This window comes from Lacerta agilis, chromosome 3 (assembly GCF_009819535.1).
Source record: "Lacerta agilis isolate rLacAgi1 chromosome 3, rLacAgi1.pri, whole genome shotgun sequence".
NCBI classification, from domain to species: domain Eukaryota; kingdom Metazoa; phylum Chordata; class Lepidosauria; order Squamata; family Lacertidae; genus Lacerta; species Lacerta agilis.
In genome coordinates, this window is record NC_046314.1 from 10346307 (window position 1) to 10363194 (window position 16888).

General features: G+C 43.0%; 1 protein-coding gene across 1 annotated transcript; it reads left to right on the forward strand.

Annotated features, from left to right (window-relative positions):
- The first annotated feature begins 1581 nt into the window (after positions 1-1581).
- GZF1 (GDNF inducible zinc finger protein 1) lies at positions 1582-15665 on the forward strand. The gene is made up of 6 exons (XM_033142827.1): positions 1582-1700; positions 7515-8893; positions 10903-10997; positions 11374-11541; positions 13455-13612; positions 15238-15665. The coding sequence occupies exons 1-6, from the start codon at positions 1683-1685 to the stop codon at positions 15586-15588; spliced, it is 2169 nt and encodes a 722-aa protein (XP_032998718.1). The 5' UTR covers positions 1582-1682; the 3' UTR covers positions 15589-15665.
- The last annotated feature ends 1223 nt before the right edge of the window (positions 15666-16888 follow it).

The following is a 16888-nucleotide window of genomic DNA, read 5'->3' on the forward strand; positions in this document are numbered from 1 at the left end:
ACATTGGGATGTGGGAACTCCAGATTGCATGGACCATTAGCACTTGCTAATATGCTGATTTACACTGAACAGAACAAGTTTGATTTTTTAAAAGACCCATGTGTAAATACTTGCTTGAGGGACACTCAGAAACAGCCTGATACCAACAGAATTGAAAACTGTCCATCTTTTAAGTGTATTTGCTAACTGTAGCTGAGGATAAAATTTCACACCTGTTTAGGGAAGTTTTCAATGTTTGATGTTTTATCGTGTTTTTAATATTCTGTTGGAAGCCACCCAGAGAGGCTGGGGAAACCCAGCCAGATGGGCAGGGTATAAATCATCATCACCATCATCATCCAGTTATCATTTATGACACCTGTTTATAGGCATGCTGCTTTGTAAATGTCGTAGCTTTCCACAATAAATTGCCATTTCATATGGTTTGCTCTGAAATGTACCATGTATATGCCTCTTTGTACAGAAGATAATGGCCCTCCCTGCGTGACCAAAATGGTGCGACTTGAGCTATGGAACTTGGAGCTTATAGCTCAAAATTCAACTGGAGAGCATGTTGGCCCCCTGGTCTTAGCTGGATTATTATTTTTATTTTATCAGTTTTAGCTGATTTATTTATATATTATTATATTAGATTTAGCTGGATTATTATTATTATTATTATAGTTTATTGGTTTTAGCAGGATCATTATTATTTTTATTATGTTGTATTATGTTGGTTTTAACTGATTACAGGTATTATATTGGTTTTAGCTGTATTATTATTATATATTGGTTTTAGCTGGATCATTATTGCTTTTATTATATTATATTGCTTTTAACTGGATTATTATTATTTTATTTTGTATTATATAAGTTTTAGCGGGATTATTTTATCAACTGCGGGAGGCAGTGAAAGATAGGCTGCCTGGCTGCTCTGGTCCATGGGGTCACGAAGAGTCGGACACGACTGAACAACAACAACAATTGTTTTATCAGTTTTAGCTGCATTTTATTATTATTACAGTTACAGTTAGCTGTGTTGGTCTGCCATAGTCAAAACAAAACAAAATAAAAAATTCCTTCCAGTAGCACCTTAGAGACCAACTAAGTTTGTTCTGAAGAAGTGTGCATGCACACGAAAGCTCATACCAAGAACAAACTTAGTTGGTCTCTAAGGTGCTACTGGAAGGAATTTTTTATTTTACCGGTATTTTGTTTTGACTATGGCAGACCAACACGGCTACCTACCTGTAACCAGATCTGCTTAGTTGGTCTAATAGGCTCTGTTAATTGTTTTAACTGGCCCTGTCAATGCTGCTGCTTTTGTTAGTTTTGGTTATTTAAGATTATTTTGTTTTTATTATTTTATTTTATTTTGTTTTTATTATTATTTATTTTATTCTCTCCCCCACCCCCACCCCAATCTCTCTCTTCTGCCTCCATTTCCTATAGTTCCCCCAGTACTGCTCCGCCTCCTCCCTCTGCCCCGTCTCCCCAGCAAGGCCTCCAAAGGCTTCGCGAACGAGGGTGGGTTTTTTTTTTGAGGGAACACCAACCAGAGGTGTCCCCGCCTCATCCCTCCGCGGTGCCCCGCGCAAAGCCTTCCCCCCGGCAACCGCGTCCGCTTCCACTTCCCTTCCTCCCCGCCTCGCGTTCCGCCTCGCTCCGCCTCCTCTCGGCGTCGCCCTGACCCGCCGTGGAAGATGGCGCTGAGCGGCCAGGTCGGTTCCTGCGGGGATGGTGGTGGGTGGAGAAAGACTTTGAGCCCGGCCTGCCGACGTGGGGAGGGTTGGTCCCTAGGGGAGAAGGAGGGGGGTCGTGCCTGGGGTTCGGGGGGGGCAGCAGCAGCAGCAACACGAGGGAGGGTTTGTGGGTGACTTGGGGGGGGGTGGGGGGAGGAAGTGAAGTGTTGACCCCCCCCCCAACCAACCGACCGACCACGTCCGTGTGGGATGCTTCAAAGGGGTCTGAAGGCAGGGCTTGGCTATGGTGGGTGGGGTGGCCGGGGGTGGGGTTTGGGACCACGACCCCTGGGTGACTATAGGGTGCGTTGCAAGGGAGGGGGTGGGGGGGCCAGGTGAGTCAAGGGGGCAGGGAGGTGATTGTGGTTTGGCCAGGTAGGGTGTTGCCCAAGGAGGAGGGGGGATCTGAGGATCAGGGGGAAAGACGGGGTAGCTTTTGTTAAAAATCAATCCATCAACTTGAAATGCAGCTTTCTTATATGGTTATCCCCTGGCGTAACTCAAGGCAGGTTACAGATGTTAAAAAAATTATATGCACCCCTAAGAAAATAGGAAAAGCAGGAACTGAAAGACCATGAAGCATGGTATTTCTAAGGGAATCGATTTTGCTATTTGTTTGTACAGCGTCAGGTGGGAACACTTATTAGAAACTCAGATAAATAAGCTAATCACCAAACGGTTACGGTAGCCACAATGGTATGTCTACGTGCCACTTCCCCACCACCAATGGAGTTTATTATGATGATCATTTTATTTCTATACCGTTTTGTATTTTAAAGAAAAAAATCTCAAAGCTGTTTGCAGCACATTGAAACGTCAGATAAAGTAATCCAGAGTAAAACAAATTCAAGGAAAATATTTGCGATCCTTCTCTTAAGTGACATTTTGCTTTCCCCATATTTATTTACCACTTAATTTACAGGTGAAACTCGAAAAATTAGAATCTCGTGGAAAGGTTCATTTCTTTCAGTAATTCAACTTAAAAAGGTGAAACTAATATATGAGATAGACTCATGACATGCAAAGCGAGATATGTCAAGCCTTTATTTGTTATAATTGTGATGATTATGGTGTACAGCTGATGAGAACCCCAAATTAACAATTTCAGCTTTGGGGTTTTCATCAGTTGTAGGCCAAAATCATCACAATTATAACAAATAAAGGCTTGACATACCTTGCTTTGCATGTCATGAGTCTATCTCATATATTAAACTCCAGTAGCTAATGAAAACAATTGCTTACATAAATGGACTTTTCCACAATATTCTAATTTTTTGAGTTTCACCTGTATATGGCTCCCCCATAGCAGAAGTACCGGTACTCTAGGAAGCCAGTATGGTGAAGTGGTCTGTGTGTCAGACTAAGACCTGGGAGATCAGGGTTCAAATCCCCACTCAGTCATGAAGCTCACCTTGGGCCAGTCACAGTATCTTAACCTACTTCACAGGTTACAGGTGGGTAGCCGTGTTGGTCTGCCATAGTCGAAACAAAATAGAAAATTCTTTCCAGTAGCACCTTAGAGACCAACTGAGTTTGTTCTTGGTATGAGCTTTCGTGTGCATGCACACTTCTTCAGATACACTGAAACAGAAGTCACCAGATCCTTAAGTCACCAGATCCTACTTCACAGGGTCCTTGTAGGGATTAACTGAGGAGTGTAAACTACCGGTATGTACCCTTTGGAGGAAATGGCAGGATATAAATGCAACAAATAAGCTCTTCTGTTTAAGAAAGCTGGAGGGGCCAGCCAGATAGAGATGTCTGTCACCAACCTGGCATCCAGAGATCTCCATGTGGTTGCACTTGGACCCATGCCAGACGCAAAACAAATTTGGCATCTGGCTAATTTCTAACATGGTTGGGAAATCCTGTAGTGAATAGGAAGCTATCAGGATCAGATGCGGGGGAAGATATTCGAATGCTGGCTGGAGGGGGAAGAGATTTAGTTAGAATTTTGTGCTGTGCATAAGCAGATTTTGTCACTGCTAGTATATTCAACTTCAGTAGTTATCAGTGTCAGCTCCAGCCTGCCTTAACTAGAACAGAGGTGCTGAAACAGTTTTCCTTAGATGACTGGTGGTCTACAAGATCTATTCAGCTGGTCTGCGGAAAGGTTCTGGAACAGCTGGGAATATTTGTACAGTCATACCTCGTGTTACGTTAGGTTCATGTGTTGCATCTTTTCGGCTTGTGAACACGACAGAAGTGTTCTGCACGCTTCGCACATGCGCAGAAGCGCTCCTTTGCGCTGAAGCGCCGCTCTAGTTGCAGACTTTTTGGGGTGCAAACAGCACCCCGGAACAGATCATGTCTGCAACTAGAAGTACCACTGTATTTTCCACTGATTTCTCCCCCATTTGACCAGGGTCTGGCTTTAAAACAGGGCCCTGGCAGAGGGCCTGTGATTTTTTTTCATAATGGCTTTGACTATAGTACCAGTTGCTAAAGGAATATGTTTTATATTTTATATTTCTTTATCCATCACATTAGAAAGGCAAGACTACAATTATTAAAATACAAGCTGAGTTAGGTATGTGCTTTGATTTATAGAGCAAAAAAGGTTTATTAAGCAGTCCACTGAGAACCCCCTCCCTTTTTCTAGTGATCTGTGGAAAAAATAAGCTCATGATCCACTAATCTAGAGAAAACTCTGCCTCCTTTTAATAGCCACAATGCTTTCATTTGTGCAGTCTCAACAACATATCCTTCAGAGTGTGAACATGGCTCTGTCATCTTCATTTTTTGTCTTTTAAGAAACACCCAGACTGCTTTGGACAAAATCACAAGAGGCATAAGTATCTTGAGCCCCACCACAGGATACAAAATAAAGATGGAATGAATCTTTGATTCTTAGTTTGGTGCACTAGATATTCCAACAGAACCGCCGTCCAGAGATGGGGGGAAAGTGCCATTGAGATTGTCAAGGCAAAAATACAAGATTGACCATTTATGTGGTTTGCTAAGGCACCGGGGAAGGTAGCATCTGCTAGGTGTTTTGCTTTATTTCTTAAGCCAAGGTGTGCGTTGCATGTGTCTTGCTTTACCATGTCAGGAACACTGAAGTCCCCTCATTGCTGCATCTCAGGACTTCTTGGCTGTCCTGACTGCCCTACTGTGTTTTTGGCCAAATAAGCATAGCAGGCCACACATTGATCTGATTTCTACAATGGTTAGGAAAGAGGTGGGGTGGGGGAGGGGGTTAATGATGTCTCTCCTTTGTTACTGGTGACTCATTCTTTGTTAGCCAGCCTGTTTAGCAGCTCTTCCCCCAACAGCTGATGGATCCTGCTGGCTTCATATCATCCCTACATATAACCTTTGCTGGTATGACCAGCTGCTTTACTGAAGACCTAGTCATTTCTTTGAATAGGGGATTGGCGTGTGTGGTTGACACAATAACACCGATGCAAAACTGGCAGCTGAAAAAGGGCGCCTAGAAGCATGAAGTCAATTAAAAGCGAAATATAAGAAGCTCAGCTGAAAGTTTTATTATTATTATTATTTATTAGCAGATTTATACCCATCCCTTCTAATGCCTTTACATTGCTCAGGGCAACTAACAGCAAACCAATAAAAACACAAAATCATCTTAAAAGCTAACAACATGCAGTTATTGCATGCTCTAAATTGTACCTTTATTTAGCCTTTTTCTGTGCTTAATAGTGATGCTTTTTTTCATTCTACTGGATGTGCTTGTATTGGAGCAGAACTTAAAATGTGGCTCATCTGTATTGCTTGCTGGTATTCTTGCTAAGAATATAGGATGAGCTTATTTATGTTCTTAAGCAGGAGTGCCTTCAAGATTGCTGAACAGAGATTAGTTATATGTTAATTATTTAGAGCTTCCCAAGTAAGTGCTCTTGATTTGTAAATATAAAATGCATCAGTGGACTAAGAAGATTGTAATGTATTTTTAACAGATTAGCAAGTCTGATAGCCCTACATTAATTGCTTTATATTAAAAATGTATAAATTATACTTTATCCAGAAATGAATAACACAGATGTAACAATGCGGCAAAAATAGAAGGATAAAGCTAGTCAACCATCTAAAAATAAAATAATCTAAAATGCCTTGACATACAAAAAAGTGTTCCATGGTTGGCATGCCACTGCAGAGAAGGCAGTGGAGTGAATTCTCAGTGGAGGGCTGTGCTGTTTTCTCTTCTGCTTAATGTTGGGTTTTTGCAGGAGGTAGAATCATAGAATCATAGAGTTGGAAGAGACCACAAGGGCCATCCAGTCCAACCCCCTGCCAAGCAGGAAACACCATCAAAGCATTCCTGACAGATGGCTGTCAAGCCTCTGCTTAAAGACCTCCAAAGAAGGAGACTCCACCACACTCATTGGTAGCAAATTCCACTGCCGAACAGCTCTCACTGTCAGGAAGTTCTTCCTAATGTTTAGGTGGAATCTTCTTTCTTGTAGTTTGAATCCATTGCTCCGTGTCCGCTTCTCTGGAGCAGCAGAAAACAACCTTTCTCCCTCCTCTATATGACATCCTTTGATATATTTGAACATGGCTATCATATCACCCCTTAACCTTCTCTTCTCCAGGCTAAACATACCCAGCTCCCTAAGCCGTTCCTCATAAGGCATTGTTTCCAGGCCTTTGACCATTTTGGTTGCCCTCTTCTGGACACGTTCCAGCTTGTCAGTATCCTTCTTGAAGTGGGGTGCTGTTGGAGCTTTCTTTGAAAGAGAAAAGGTGTTTCTTACATTCGCAGAGAATGGGGAAGCAGGGAGAGGTTCTTTCTCTTCTGCTTGTTGGCTTTTGCATGAAGCACCTGCACTAGAGAGCAATTGGAAGGGGAAAGGAAATCCGGCATAAGAGTAAAACCACCCTCTCCTTCCCCAGGTTCTCTGCATGGGCCGCAGACCTCTGCAAAGCGAGGAAACAGCGGCAATCAAGTAAAATCAGAATTTATGGACTCTTGCTAAAGGATCAGAAAAAACTGAATATCTTTCCTTCCAAATATATAAGAGGCTAAAACATTTCTATTTTTCATTAGCAGGGACCTGGGGGAGGGTTGGGTGGAAAAGGCAGAAAGCTCCCCCCACCCTGCTAGATGTTACCTAGTTAAGAAATACAGTCAAACCTTGGTCGTCTAAACGCAATCTATTCCAGAAGACCGTTGGACTTCCAAAATGTTCAAAAACTGAAAGCAGAAGCCTCAATACAATAGGGAAACTCAAAATGGAAGCTGCATTGGACGTTTGGTTTCCAAAAATCTTTAGAAAACCGGAGCAGTTACTTCCAGGTTTTCGGCATTCGGGAGCTGGAATGTACGATAACGGAGGCATTTGGGAACCGAAGTTTGACTGTATTACTGAAGTCAAAACAAAATTTAAAAATTAAAAAAATCCTTCCAGTAGCACCTTAGAGACCAACTAAGCTTGTTCTTGGTATGAGCTTTCGTGTGCATGCACACTTCTTCATATACTGAAGGTCATCGTGTTTTTATGTAAACTGCTTATGTTTATTACAGTAAGAAGTACTACTGTATATATATATATATATATATATATATATATATATATATATATATAAAATAAAATAAAACTAAATAAAAAAGCTGCCTATTATGCCAACATTTTTGAACTCTTGCTATTAATGAAAAATGCTAGATCCACAAAGTCTAGCTTACAGTAATGGAGAGAGTTCTGTGTGCTTTATAGTTTTTACAGAGCAGGATTATTTTGTCATTTAAATGATAATTAGGGTATTCATTTCCCATTACCTTCAATATCCTTTTCCCGGCAGGCAATTAACGTGCGGTTATGTTCTTCATAGGTTTCAGAAAGGAAGAAGATGCACAGTAATGCTGTTCTCTTGGAATCTAAATCCTCACCCATCAACCTTCTAAATGAAATGCAGCAGCTGCGTCTCCTAGGACACCTTTGTGATGTGACTGTCAGCGTGGAATATCAAGGGGTCAAGGCAGACTTTGTTGCTCATAAAGCTGTCCTGGCAGCAACTAGCAAGTTTTTTAAAGAGGTGTTTCTCAGTGAAAAGTGCATGGACGGACTAAGGACAAATGTACTATTGAACGAGGTCCAGGTAGCGGACTTTGCATCTTTTCTTGAGTTTGTGTATACTGCCAGGGTCGAGGTAGAAGAAGATCGGGTTCAGCGCATGCTGGAAATAGCCGAGAAGCTTAAGTGCTTGGATTTGTCGGAAACCTGCTTTCAGCTGAAGAAGCAGATGCTCGAATCGGTCTTGCTGGAGTTGCAGAATTTTTCCGAGTCGCAGGATGCGGCGGAGGACAGCGGTTCCCAGCCAGGCAACTTGCTTGAGCCGAGGGCAGTCGCTGAGACGCCGGGTGGCAACACAGACCGTGTTGCAAATTCTCCTCTCGGCAGACCCGGGGACGGCGAGGGCCTCGAGGCTCCCGCTGCTAAATTGAAGGAGAAGTTAGACAAGAAGAAAGAAGCCCTGAAGACGTCCTGCGCCAAGATCAGGAGGGCCAGCGGAAGACTTGCTGGCAGGAAGGTGTTTGTGGAGATCCCCAAGAAAAAGTACACGAGGCGCCTGAGAGAGCAGCAAAAGTACGCGGAGGCTGTGGCCGAGGAGAGCAGGCTCTCCGAAGACCACCGCATCCATAAGGAAGGGGAGGAGGAGAAGAAAGAAGAAGAGGAGGAGAAAGAACCAGTGGTGAGCATTGTGAAATCTGAAAGCAAAGGGTGCGATGGTACCGACGACCTGGAGGAAAACTTGACCAAGTTGGAGGACGATAAAAAGAACCGTGGCGGCAACTTCACCTGCAGCACCTGCGAGAGAGAGTTCCTGTACGAGAAGAGCTTTCTGAAGCACATCAGGCACAGCCACGGCATCGCAGCCGAAGTTATTTACCGTTGCGAAACCTGCAGCCAGACTTTTGCCAACCGGTGCAACCTCAAAAGCCACGAGCGCCACGTCCACAGCAGCGAGCGCCACTTCCCTTGCGAGCTCTGTGGTAAGAAGTTCAAGAGGAAGAAGGACGTCAAGAGGCACATTCTGCAGGTTCATGAGGGTGGTGGGGAGCGTCATCACTGCCTACAATGTGGAAAGGGTTTGAGCTCCAAAACGGCCTTGAGGCTTCATGAGAGGACACACACAGGCGACAAGCCTTATGGGTGCACAGAGTGTGAGGCTAAGTTTTCTCAGCCTTCGGCACTTAAAACACACATGAGGTATGAACACACTTAACTGGCCTTCTTAGTTAAATCTCTGGGCAAAGGAAAGAAAAGGTAGCGTTCCTCCAAGGCTGCTTGCCAGTGGTCAAATAAGAAAGCAGGGTTTTGTGAGTAGCGTTTACTCGTAAAAAGGTTTGGTAGTGTTTGTTCTTTGCTTTTGAAGAAAAAGTTTGAGACCGTCGTGCAGATGGCACCAAACCACAGGCTCAGACTCCTATTGAATTGCCTTTAAAAGATTGAAGCCTTTATAGGAGAATTGGGAAAGATTATAGTCTTGATTTCATCACACTGAATTGTAGTTGAAACAAGTGGCAAAAAAGACTTCATGACTTTTGCCAGCTAATTTGGATAAAACCCATTTCAGTGCTTCATGATATGAGTCCTTGCTAACTTGAACGCTTTCTACCTCTACATATAGAGCATTCAAATTCAGTGGGAGGTGGCGAGTTCTGAGAATTGAAATTGAATTCTGCAGCCATTGTTTCGGGTGTTAGTTGAGCACAAACAGTAGCATGATCCTTTGGTTCCGGACAGTACCTCTCTTTCTCCCACTCGTCTTCTGAAACTTTTTTGCGATGGGCTTGACAGCAAAACTTCATCGCTGTCGATGGGTCAGTTTGCCCCGTGAAAAATTCAACGGTGTGTGTGTTCTTCAGCTGGCAATGTCATGGGCAAATATTTTCTCTTGATGAAAGCCGAAGGTTTCCTGAAGGGCTACTTTCAATGCCCTGCGTCATCAAGGAGAGGGACCTTTGCGGTCTCAAATCTCCGGTAGTAGAAGTGGCACTTCTTTGCTAGACAAGGACTTTGAATTATTTGATTCTGTATAGCCACTCTTTAAATAGGCCTCCTGCTTTAGTGGTTATTATTGTTGACTTGATAGGCTTTCACTGCTTTCAATTCTCCCCACTGTGGAACAGCTTTTGAAACCTGCAGAGTGAGGAACTCAGTCCTTCCCTATGACTTGCCTTTCTTTTTAGATAGAACCTGCTGTAAAATATCTCTTGTGTGTGTGTATCTGTGGGATGGGGAGTCTCTATAAAGCACAGAAAAGAAACCATGGGCTTGGAGGGCCCCTAGATACTTCAGGTTCAATTCTTAGTTCAGATATTTGGGGTGGAATTCCTGTTTGATTAGGAGGGTGAAGCTCCTTCCTTGTTATCGTGCATCATGCAACAGTAATATTTTTAGTGATATGTTTTGTAAAAACTGTATGGGCTTGTAGAGGGAGGGTGATCTCTAGCTCATCTTTTGAAGAATTCTTCTGCCTCCTTGAGGAGCCAGGAATATCAACCACTGTAGAGCAGTGTTTGGTCCCAGCAGGGGGGGGGGGGAACAAGGTGTGCAGGTAAGGACACAGCTTGTGATTAATTTTATATGTGTTAGTGTTTTAAGTTGAGGGAAGGAAATCCAAAAGGTAACTGTTCTAAGGCTTCCACAAGAAAAACATCTCTCTCCTCTGCACGCACGCACGCACACACACACACGGTTTTGAAAGCCAAAATATTTGTAATCCCGGAAACACTTTTGGATCCCTCTCCCCGCCCCGGGGGATCCAGTTTTACTGGAAATACATTGTCGTTCCTGTTGATCTAAGATTGCAGGTGGCTTTACACAAAACAAGGAAAAAAAACATTCTTTAGTATAAATAAGTACAAATAGTATCTGAAAATTACAGCTTTTTTGTTTTAGTCTAATTTAAAGCATCTGATTTTTTGGTTCTGCTTTTATTTCACCTTGCTTCCCATTGCCTTATCATTATTGCTGGCTAGGCCCAAAAGACAGCATACATGCAGGAGACTGCTTCTGTTCAGCTGGGAGCCCCATACACAAGCATATGCTGTGCACTTGGCTTCCGGGGGGGCAGGGGAGAGAGAGAAAGTCCCATCCATGAATAGGCAAAGACAACCTCAAGAAAGAAAGTGCCCACCACTAGTTATTGCTAGAACAAGTGACTGATGAAATGTTGTATAGTTGTGTTGATTTGTATTATTTTCTCATTTCAGAATCCATACTGGTGAAAAGCCTTTCGTGTGTAGCGATTGTGGAGCAAAATTCACGCAGAATCACATGCTTATCTATCATAAAAGATGCCACACAGGTATAAAAGTATTGCTTCTTCTTTCTTTTTTCTTTTTCTTTTTTTGCTTTGTACTCTTTCACTCTGATTTCCTGTACATCTGAGAGTTTAGCCACATCGATCCCAAAGAGCAAGGAATTTGGGGCAGGTGCGCTGTTTCTGTCTTTGCTCCAAAGTGTTGCAGGTTTATCCTGTGATGCTGCACTGGTGCAATGGCTGCTGCACTTAGACAATTATTGCTGGACCAGTAGCAGTTAAAAAGAGGGGAGGGGAGAGTTAAAACTGGCAATGCACTGTTTGGTTGAAGTGTGTCTTGGCTCTCCCGATCCATATCCTTGTTCCAAATCTTACTGTTAGTGGCTTAAAATAACCTCTTCAGCTTTTTTGTGTCCTCTAGGGGAACGACCTTTCATGTGTGAAACGTGTGGGAAGAGCTTTGCCTCTAAGGAGTATCTGAAACACCACAACCGAATCCACACGGGATCCAAGCCGTTTAAATGCGAAGTTTGCTTCCGAACATTTGCACAGAGGAATTCACTGTATCAGCACATAAAAGTTCATACAGGTAGGAAGGCAAAAGGGTCAAGCCGAGGGCGGGAGGGGGAGCCTCCTGTTTGCAAAATTTGGGTGTGAACTAAAGAGAGGGGCTCTTACCAGTTCACGGCATACAAACGTTTAGTTTCGCTGGTGATTCTGTCCGTTCGACTTCCAAAACATTCAGAAACCAAGGCGTAGCTTCCAATTGACTGCAGGAAGTTCCTGCAGCCAATTGGAAGCGGCATCAGACGTTCAGGTTCCAAAGAATGTTCAAAAACCGGAACATTCACTTCCAGGTTTGCGGAATCAAACAACTGTGCTGTTTTTCAAAATACAGACATAAAGACTGTGAAACAGTGTCTCTCTCTTTAGGATATTGTATTTTTGTGTACCACTTTTTAAAATATTAAGCAGTTCAGAAATGCTTCCGATTACATAATTCTGCTTTCTGATGATTCCTCTGCTCTGGCCTTCTCTGATCAGAGTAAGGACATCCAAGTTTCTGTGGCTCTGTTTGCCAGGTTGCCAGCCTGTAGGAAGGTTTGTGCTTTAGCCATGCCCATGTCGTGTTATTCTTGGGAGCTTTCCTAAGCAAGGCTTCCGTGTCAGCATCCAAATCGAAATTGGTATCTAACGACGTCGTTCGGATCCTACATAAACCAGCTTCAGCCTCTTCCAAAGTGCCTTGCAGACTGGAATTCAATTCATGTTTTTGAGGACGGTTGTTCATACCTGGAGAAACCTGCCTGCTCCAGTGACTTGTGTGTTGGCCTTGGACCTATACTTTAAAATCCCAAGTCTGGGAGTTCCTGAGGCCACATTGAAACCCTCTATGTCAGGTCTTCATCTTTACAATAGGAATAAGAGAGGATTGGAAGTTACTCAGTCTGCATGTTGCTAATGCAGTCGGGATCATGATTAGTAATTAAAGATTTCTTTCCAGTTAGTGCTTTCAGCTCTTGTGAAAATAGTTCTTTCCTTGAGCTATTTGCTTCCACCATAATGACCTTTTAGTTGGTCTTTCCTATTCTCAGCTTAAGCATTTTGTTTGTTTTCATATTCCATCTATCTTTTCCCTCCAGGTTAATATTAATGTTTCTCTGCTTTTGCTTTCTCTTCACTTGGTACATTTTCCTCTTGGCTTTCAGTTTAAGATTTCTTTTATCTACTTTTAAATGTATTCCTTCTCTTACCTCCTGTTTATTTTTCATCTCTGATTTTTCCATTTTGTCCCCTGTTGGTTGTTAAACCCTGTGTCTTTCTCTATTCTGTGTTGTGCTTTCCCCCCCCTTTATTGTTCCTTAACTCTCTACTAGCTAATGTTTGTGCAGTTCATTCTCCTTTTTTAAAAGCAAACCGTGCTAATTTATCTTAGGAGGCCTATGCTTAATCATTCTTCACCTCTAAATTCCTAGCATTATTTTTAGTTTAAATTAGATTGTAACCCTGCTCAGCGGGGCTTGTCATCCTGTGTGTTTTGAACAATGCTTAGTTCCCACAGGCACTTCACAAATAAAGTAAAATAATGCCGTTCATTTTGCAAACGTATCTGAAAGTCATTTCTTCTGGAGGACAGAATAACTTGTCTGTCTGGTGTAGGTAGATTTAAAAAACAAAGTATAATTGATTCCAGAAAGGCTTTTATTAATATATAAGCATGAAAACATTTTATCCCATTTTCAGCTCAGTTCAGTGTTAAGTTGGGAATGCACACAATTGAAGTTCATGACACCATTCCTATCATCAGAAGTTCTGACTTGTACTCTTGAGGTCGTTGTATTGTGGCTGATCTTAGGTTGCATTTGGTGCAGCTACAAAGGTGAAGATCTTGCAGGTGCCCCTTAGCGGTTTCTTCCTTCCCTTGGTTGCTGTCAAAGTCTGCAAGAGCAGCCCTTTTGCATGCAGTCAAATAGCAATAGTAACCATGTTCTCTTCTTATAGGTGAGCGTCCCTACTGTTGTGATCAGTGTGGCAAACAGTTCACCCAGCTCAATGCCCTGCAACGCCATCATCGGATTCACACAGGGGAGAAACCGTTCATGTGCAACGCTTGCGGTCGGACATTTACCGACAAATCTACTCTTCGGCGGCACACCTCCGTGAGGAATTTTTGATTTTCTGTTTCCTAACAAGCCACATAACTTAAGGGTGCGGCAGGTTTGGCCCTCCAGATGTTGCTGACTACAACTCCCATCATCCCAGGCTGTTGGGTCATGCTGGCTGCAGCTGGTGAATGGTTTGAGTCCTACAACACCGGGAAGGCCAGAGCTTCTCTATCCCCAATGTAAATGGTGTAGTTATTGGCAGAGATGGGAAACACTGTGTAGACTCCACATAGCATGGCTCCACCTGAAGTTGGAGCATTGAATCAGAGCAGGCTTCCTCAAACTCGGTCCTCCACATGTTTTTGGCCTACATGATCCCTAGCTAGCAGGACCAGTGGCCAGAAAGCCCAAAAGCTGTTCCTTGCCTTTATTAAGCAGTAAAAACAAATTACTAATAAATAACGAGAAAATGCAGGTTTGGTCTTGCATTTTTTTATCTTATTATGAACTCTTCTTGTACTTGTGGGTTGTTTTTTTAAAAAAATTCCCTCACTACTTCATAACTTGGGAAGGCTACAGCCTCTATTCTGCCTACATTTTATTTGCTCCCAGCCATTGTTTATAAGAGAAACAGGTTTAGGTTGTTGGAGCTAGTAATAATAATTTATAATAATAATTTATTTATACCCCGCCCATTTGGCTGGGTTTCCCCTCATTGCTGAATATGAATTTGCAAGGGTCCTATAATGCTGTAGCAGACCAAGAAATGGTATGTGGAGTTTTAGATAAAATAAATAAAAATAAAATAAGCCTGAAATGCCTCCCAACTTCATTGGAGGTGCAGAGGTGGCTGCCTCCCAGAGAGCCAGTGTGGTGTAGTGGTTAAGAGCGGTGGACTCTTAATCTGGTGAACCAGGTTCGCGTCCCCGCTCCTCCACATGCAGCTACTGGGTGCCCTGAGCTAGTCACACTTCTCTGAAGTCTCTCAGCCCCACTCACCTCACAGAGTGTTTGTTGTGGGGGAGGAAGGGAAAGGAGAATGTTAGCCGCTTTGAGACTCCTTCAGGTAGTGATAAAGCAGGATATCAAATCCAAACTCCTCCTCTTCTTCTTCTCCCTGCCTGAGTCCTGTGCAGTGTGAGCTCTGAATGCTTAGACAGCAGTTTAAGAAGCAGCTCAGGACCACAATACCTCAAGGACCGCTTCTTTCCATATGAATCCAGGCCCTGAGATCATCTTTTGAGGCCCTCCTTCGTGTGCCTCCTCCTTGAGAGGTCCGGGGGGTGGCAACATGAGAACGGGCCTTCTCTGCAGTGGCTCCCCGTCTGTGGAATGCCCTCCCCAGGGAAGTTTGCCTGGCGCCTTCACTATACATCTTTAGGCACCAGGCAAAAATGTTGCTTTTAACCAGGCGCCTGACTTGATCTACATCTTATACTCTTTTTTAAATGCTTGGCTCTTTTTTTGGGAGGGGGCGGTTATTGGGTTGTAGTTTTTCTTTTGATTTTATGTATTTGATATTTTATGTGAACCGCCCTGAGACCTTTGGGTATAGGGCGTTATTGAAATTAAATAAATAATAAGAATAAGAATAAGCATTCAGAGCAAATTGAAGGTCCTGTAGACTGTAATGTGTGCCGGTGGTGAATTTTTCATGCTTGTGGTTTTTTTTTTTCCAGATTCATGATAAAAACACACCTTGGAAGTCTTTCCTTGTAGTTGTTGAAGGAGCTTCTAAGAACGACGAGGATCATAAAACAGAGGCAGACTATAACGTGGCTCGTTCCAAAATATCCGAGAAGCTGCTGTCGTTCTCTGAAAATGGGCACTATCAGAGTCTGACGGCTATCCAAGGAAATGTGACCGCGCTGCATGAAAATGGATCGTCTGCAGTAACAGACTGCAAATCAAAGGGCGCTGCAGGGTCTCCAGAAACCGCCGTAGCTACACCTTTGCATGATCTCACCGTGTTGCACACCCAGACTGACTCATTTCAGCCTCCACTTTACACCTTGGTGACTATAGAATAGCACTTGCTACAAAGAAGAAAACTCCAGCTGGGGATAATCTCTGAAATACTGTACACAGTATCCATGATCCATGTAAAGGAGAAGAAAGGGTTACTATGAATGATCTTAATATCGTGGATTCTCTCAAAACCATTACTTTTCAAGTTGTCTTTCAACTGAAAGATTCTCTCTCATCCCATGTGTTAAAGAGAAAACTATTCTCTCTTTTGTATGCTGTCTCTGTAATTTTGAAGTAGATTTCAGATTACAAAGTCAGTGCAAAAAAGGTTCGCCGCTGTTTTAATCCAGATTTTTCCTTTCCTTCGGCAGAATGGTTTCTTTGGAGAAATTGTTTTCCCTCTGAAAGGAGACTCGTTCTGTGCTGGTGTTGTTTAAAATCTTTTAATCGACGCTGATTTTACATTGTATGGAAACGAACGTGAGCTCATATAGCGCAGTCTCTCTGGGCCCAATATGAAATGCAGTTTTAATAAATTGCTGCTACTGTTGTTTTTAAATGTTGGGGCATGCCTGACCCTGCTCTTTCAACCTCTTGAATAAGTTATTTTGGGAAATGTTTGGAAAACCAGTTTGTAAAAGTGCTGGAGCTCCACTGCAGTTCATATGCTAAATGCGTACTTTGACAGATAGATTGTTCTACACAACTCTGAAGTGGATTTCAGAGTAGCGTTGCTGGATTTTGTTCAGAATTTGTGGAGGGATTTCACAAGCTTTTTAAAAAGTTAATTCTATGGTCCAACTTTCCTCCCAAGTACTTGGCACTCGGTGAACCTTTTCTCTGTACTCCTTCCTGTCTCTTCATTCCCACCTACAAACTCACTGTCTTTTAATGGTTTCAACAGTCTGTTCTGTCATATGCACACACCCCCCAAAAGCCACGTGCATCTTCAGCTCCTGTTACAGGTATACCTTCATTTCCAAACATTCCCTGTACATATAGGACCTTCACAAAGTGTTGCATTTCTAAATTGCTCTTCATTGCCCAGAGGACCTTAGTAATCTTCCCAGCCTCTTGTGATCCCAGTGCCCCACATATGGGGTTGTGTGTGCTGGCCACGAGACAAGGAGTTCTGCCACTTTATAAATTATAGGCAGCACTTCTAAAACAATGGCTCCAAAGTAATGAATGCGGGACTGCAAGTCACCTGTTGTGGCTCCCCTGTCCTCTCCCCCTTTGTGCTACAGCTGGTAAAATCTCCTTTGTTCATGTTTCCGGCAACGGTTTCATTATGTGGGCGAGTATGCTTCTTGTTTTTGTACTTGCTATATAATGTTTGTCCCAAAGGCTACAGAATGTACT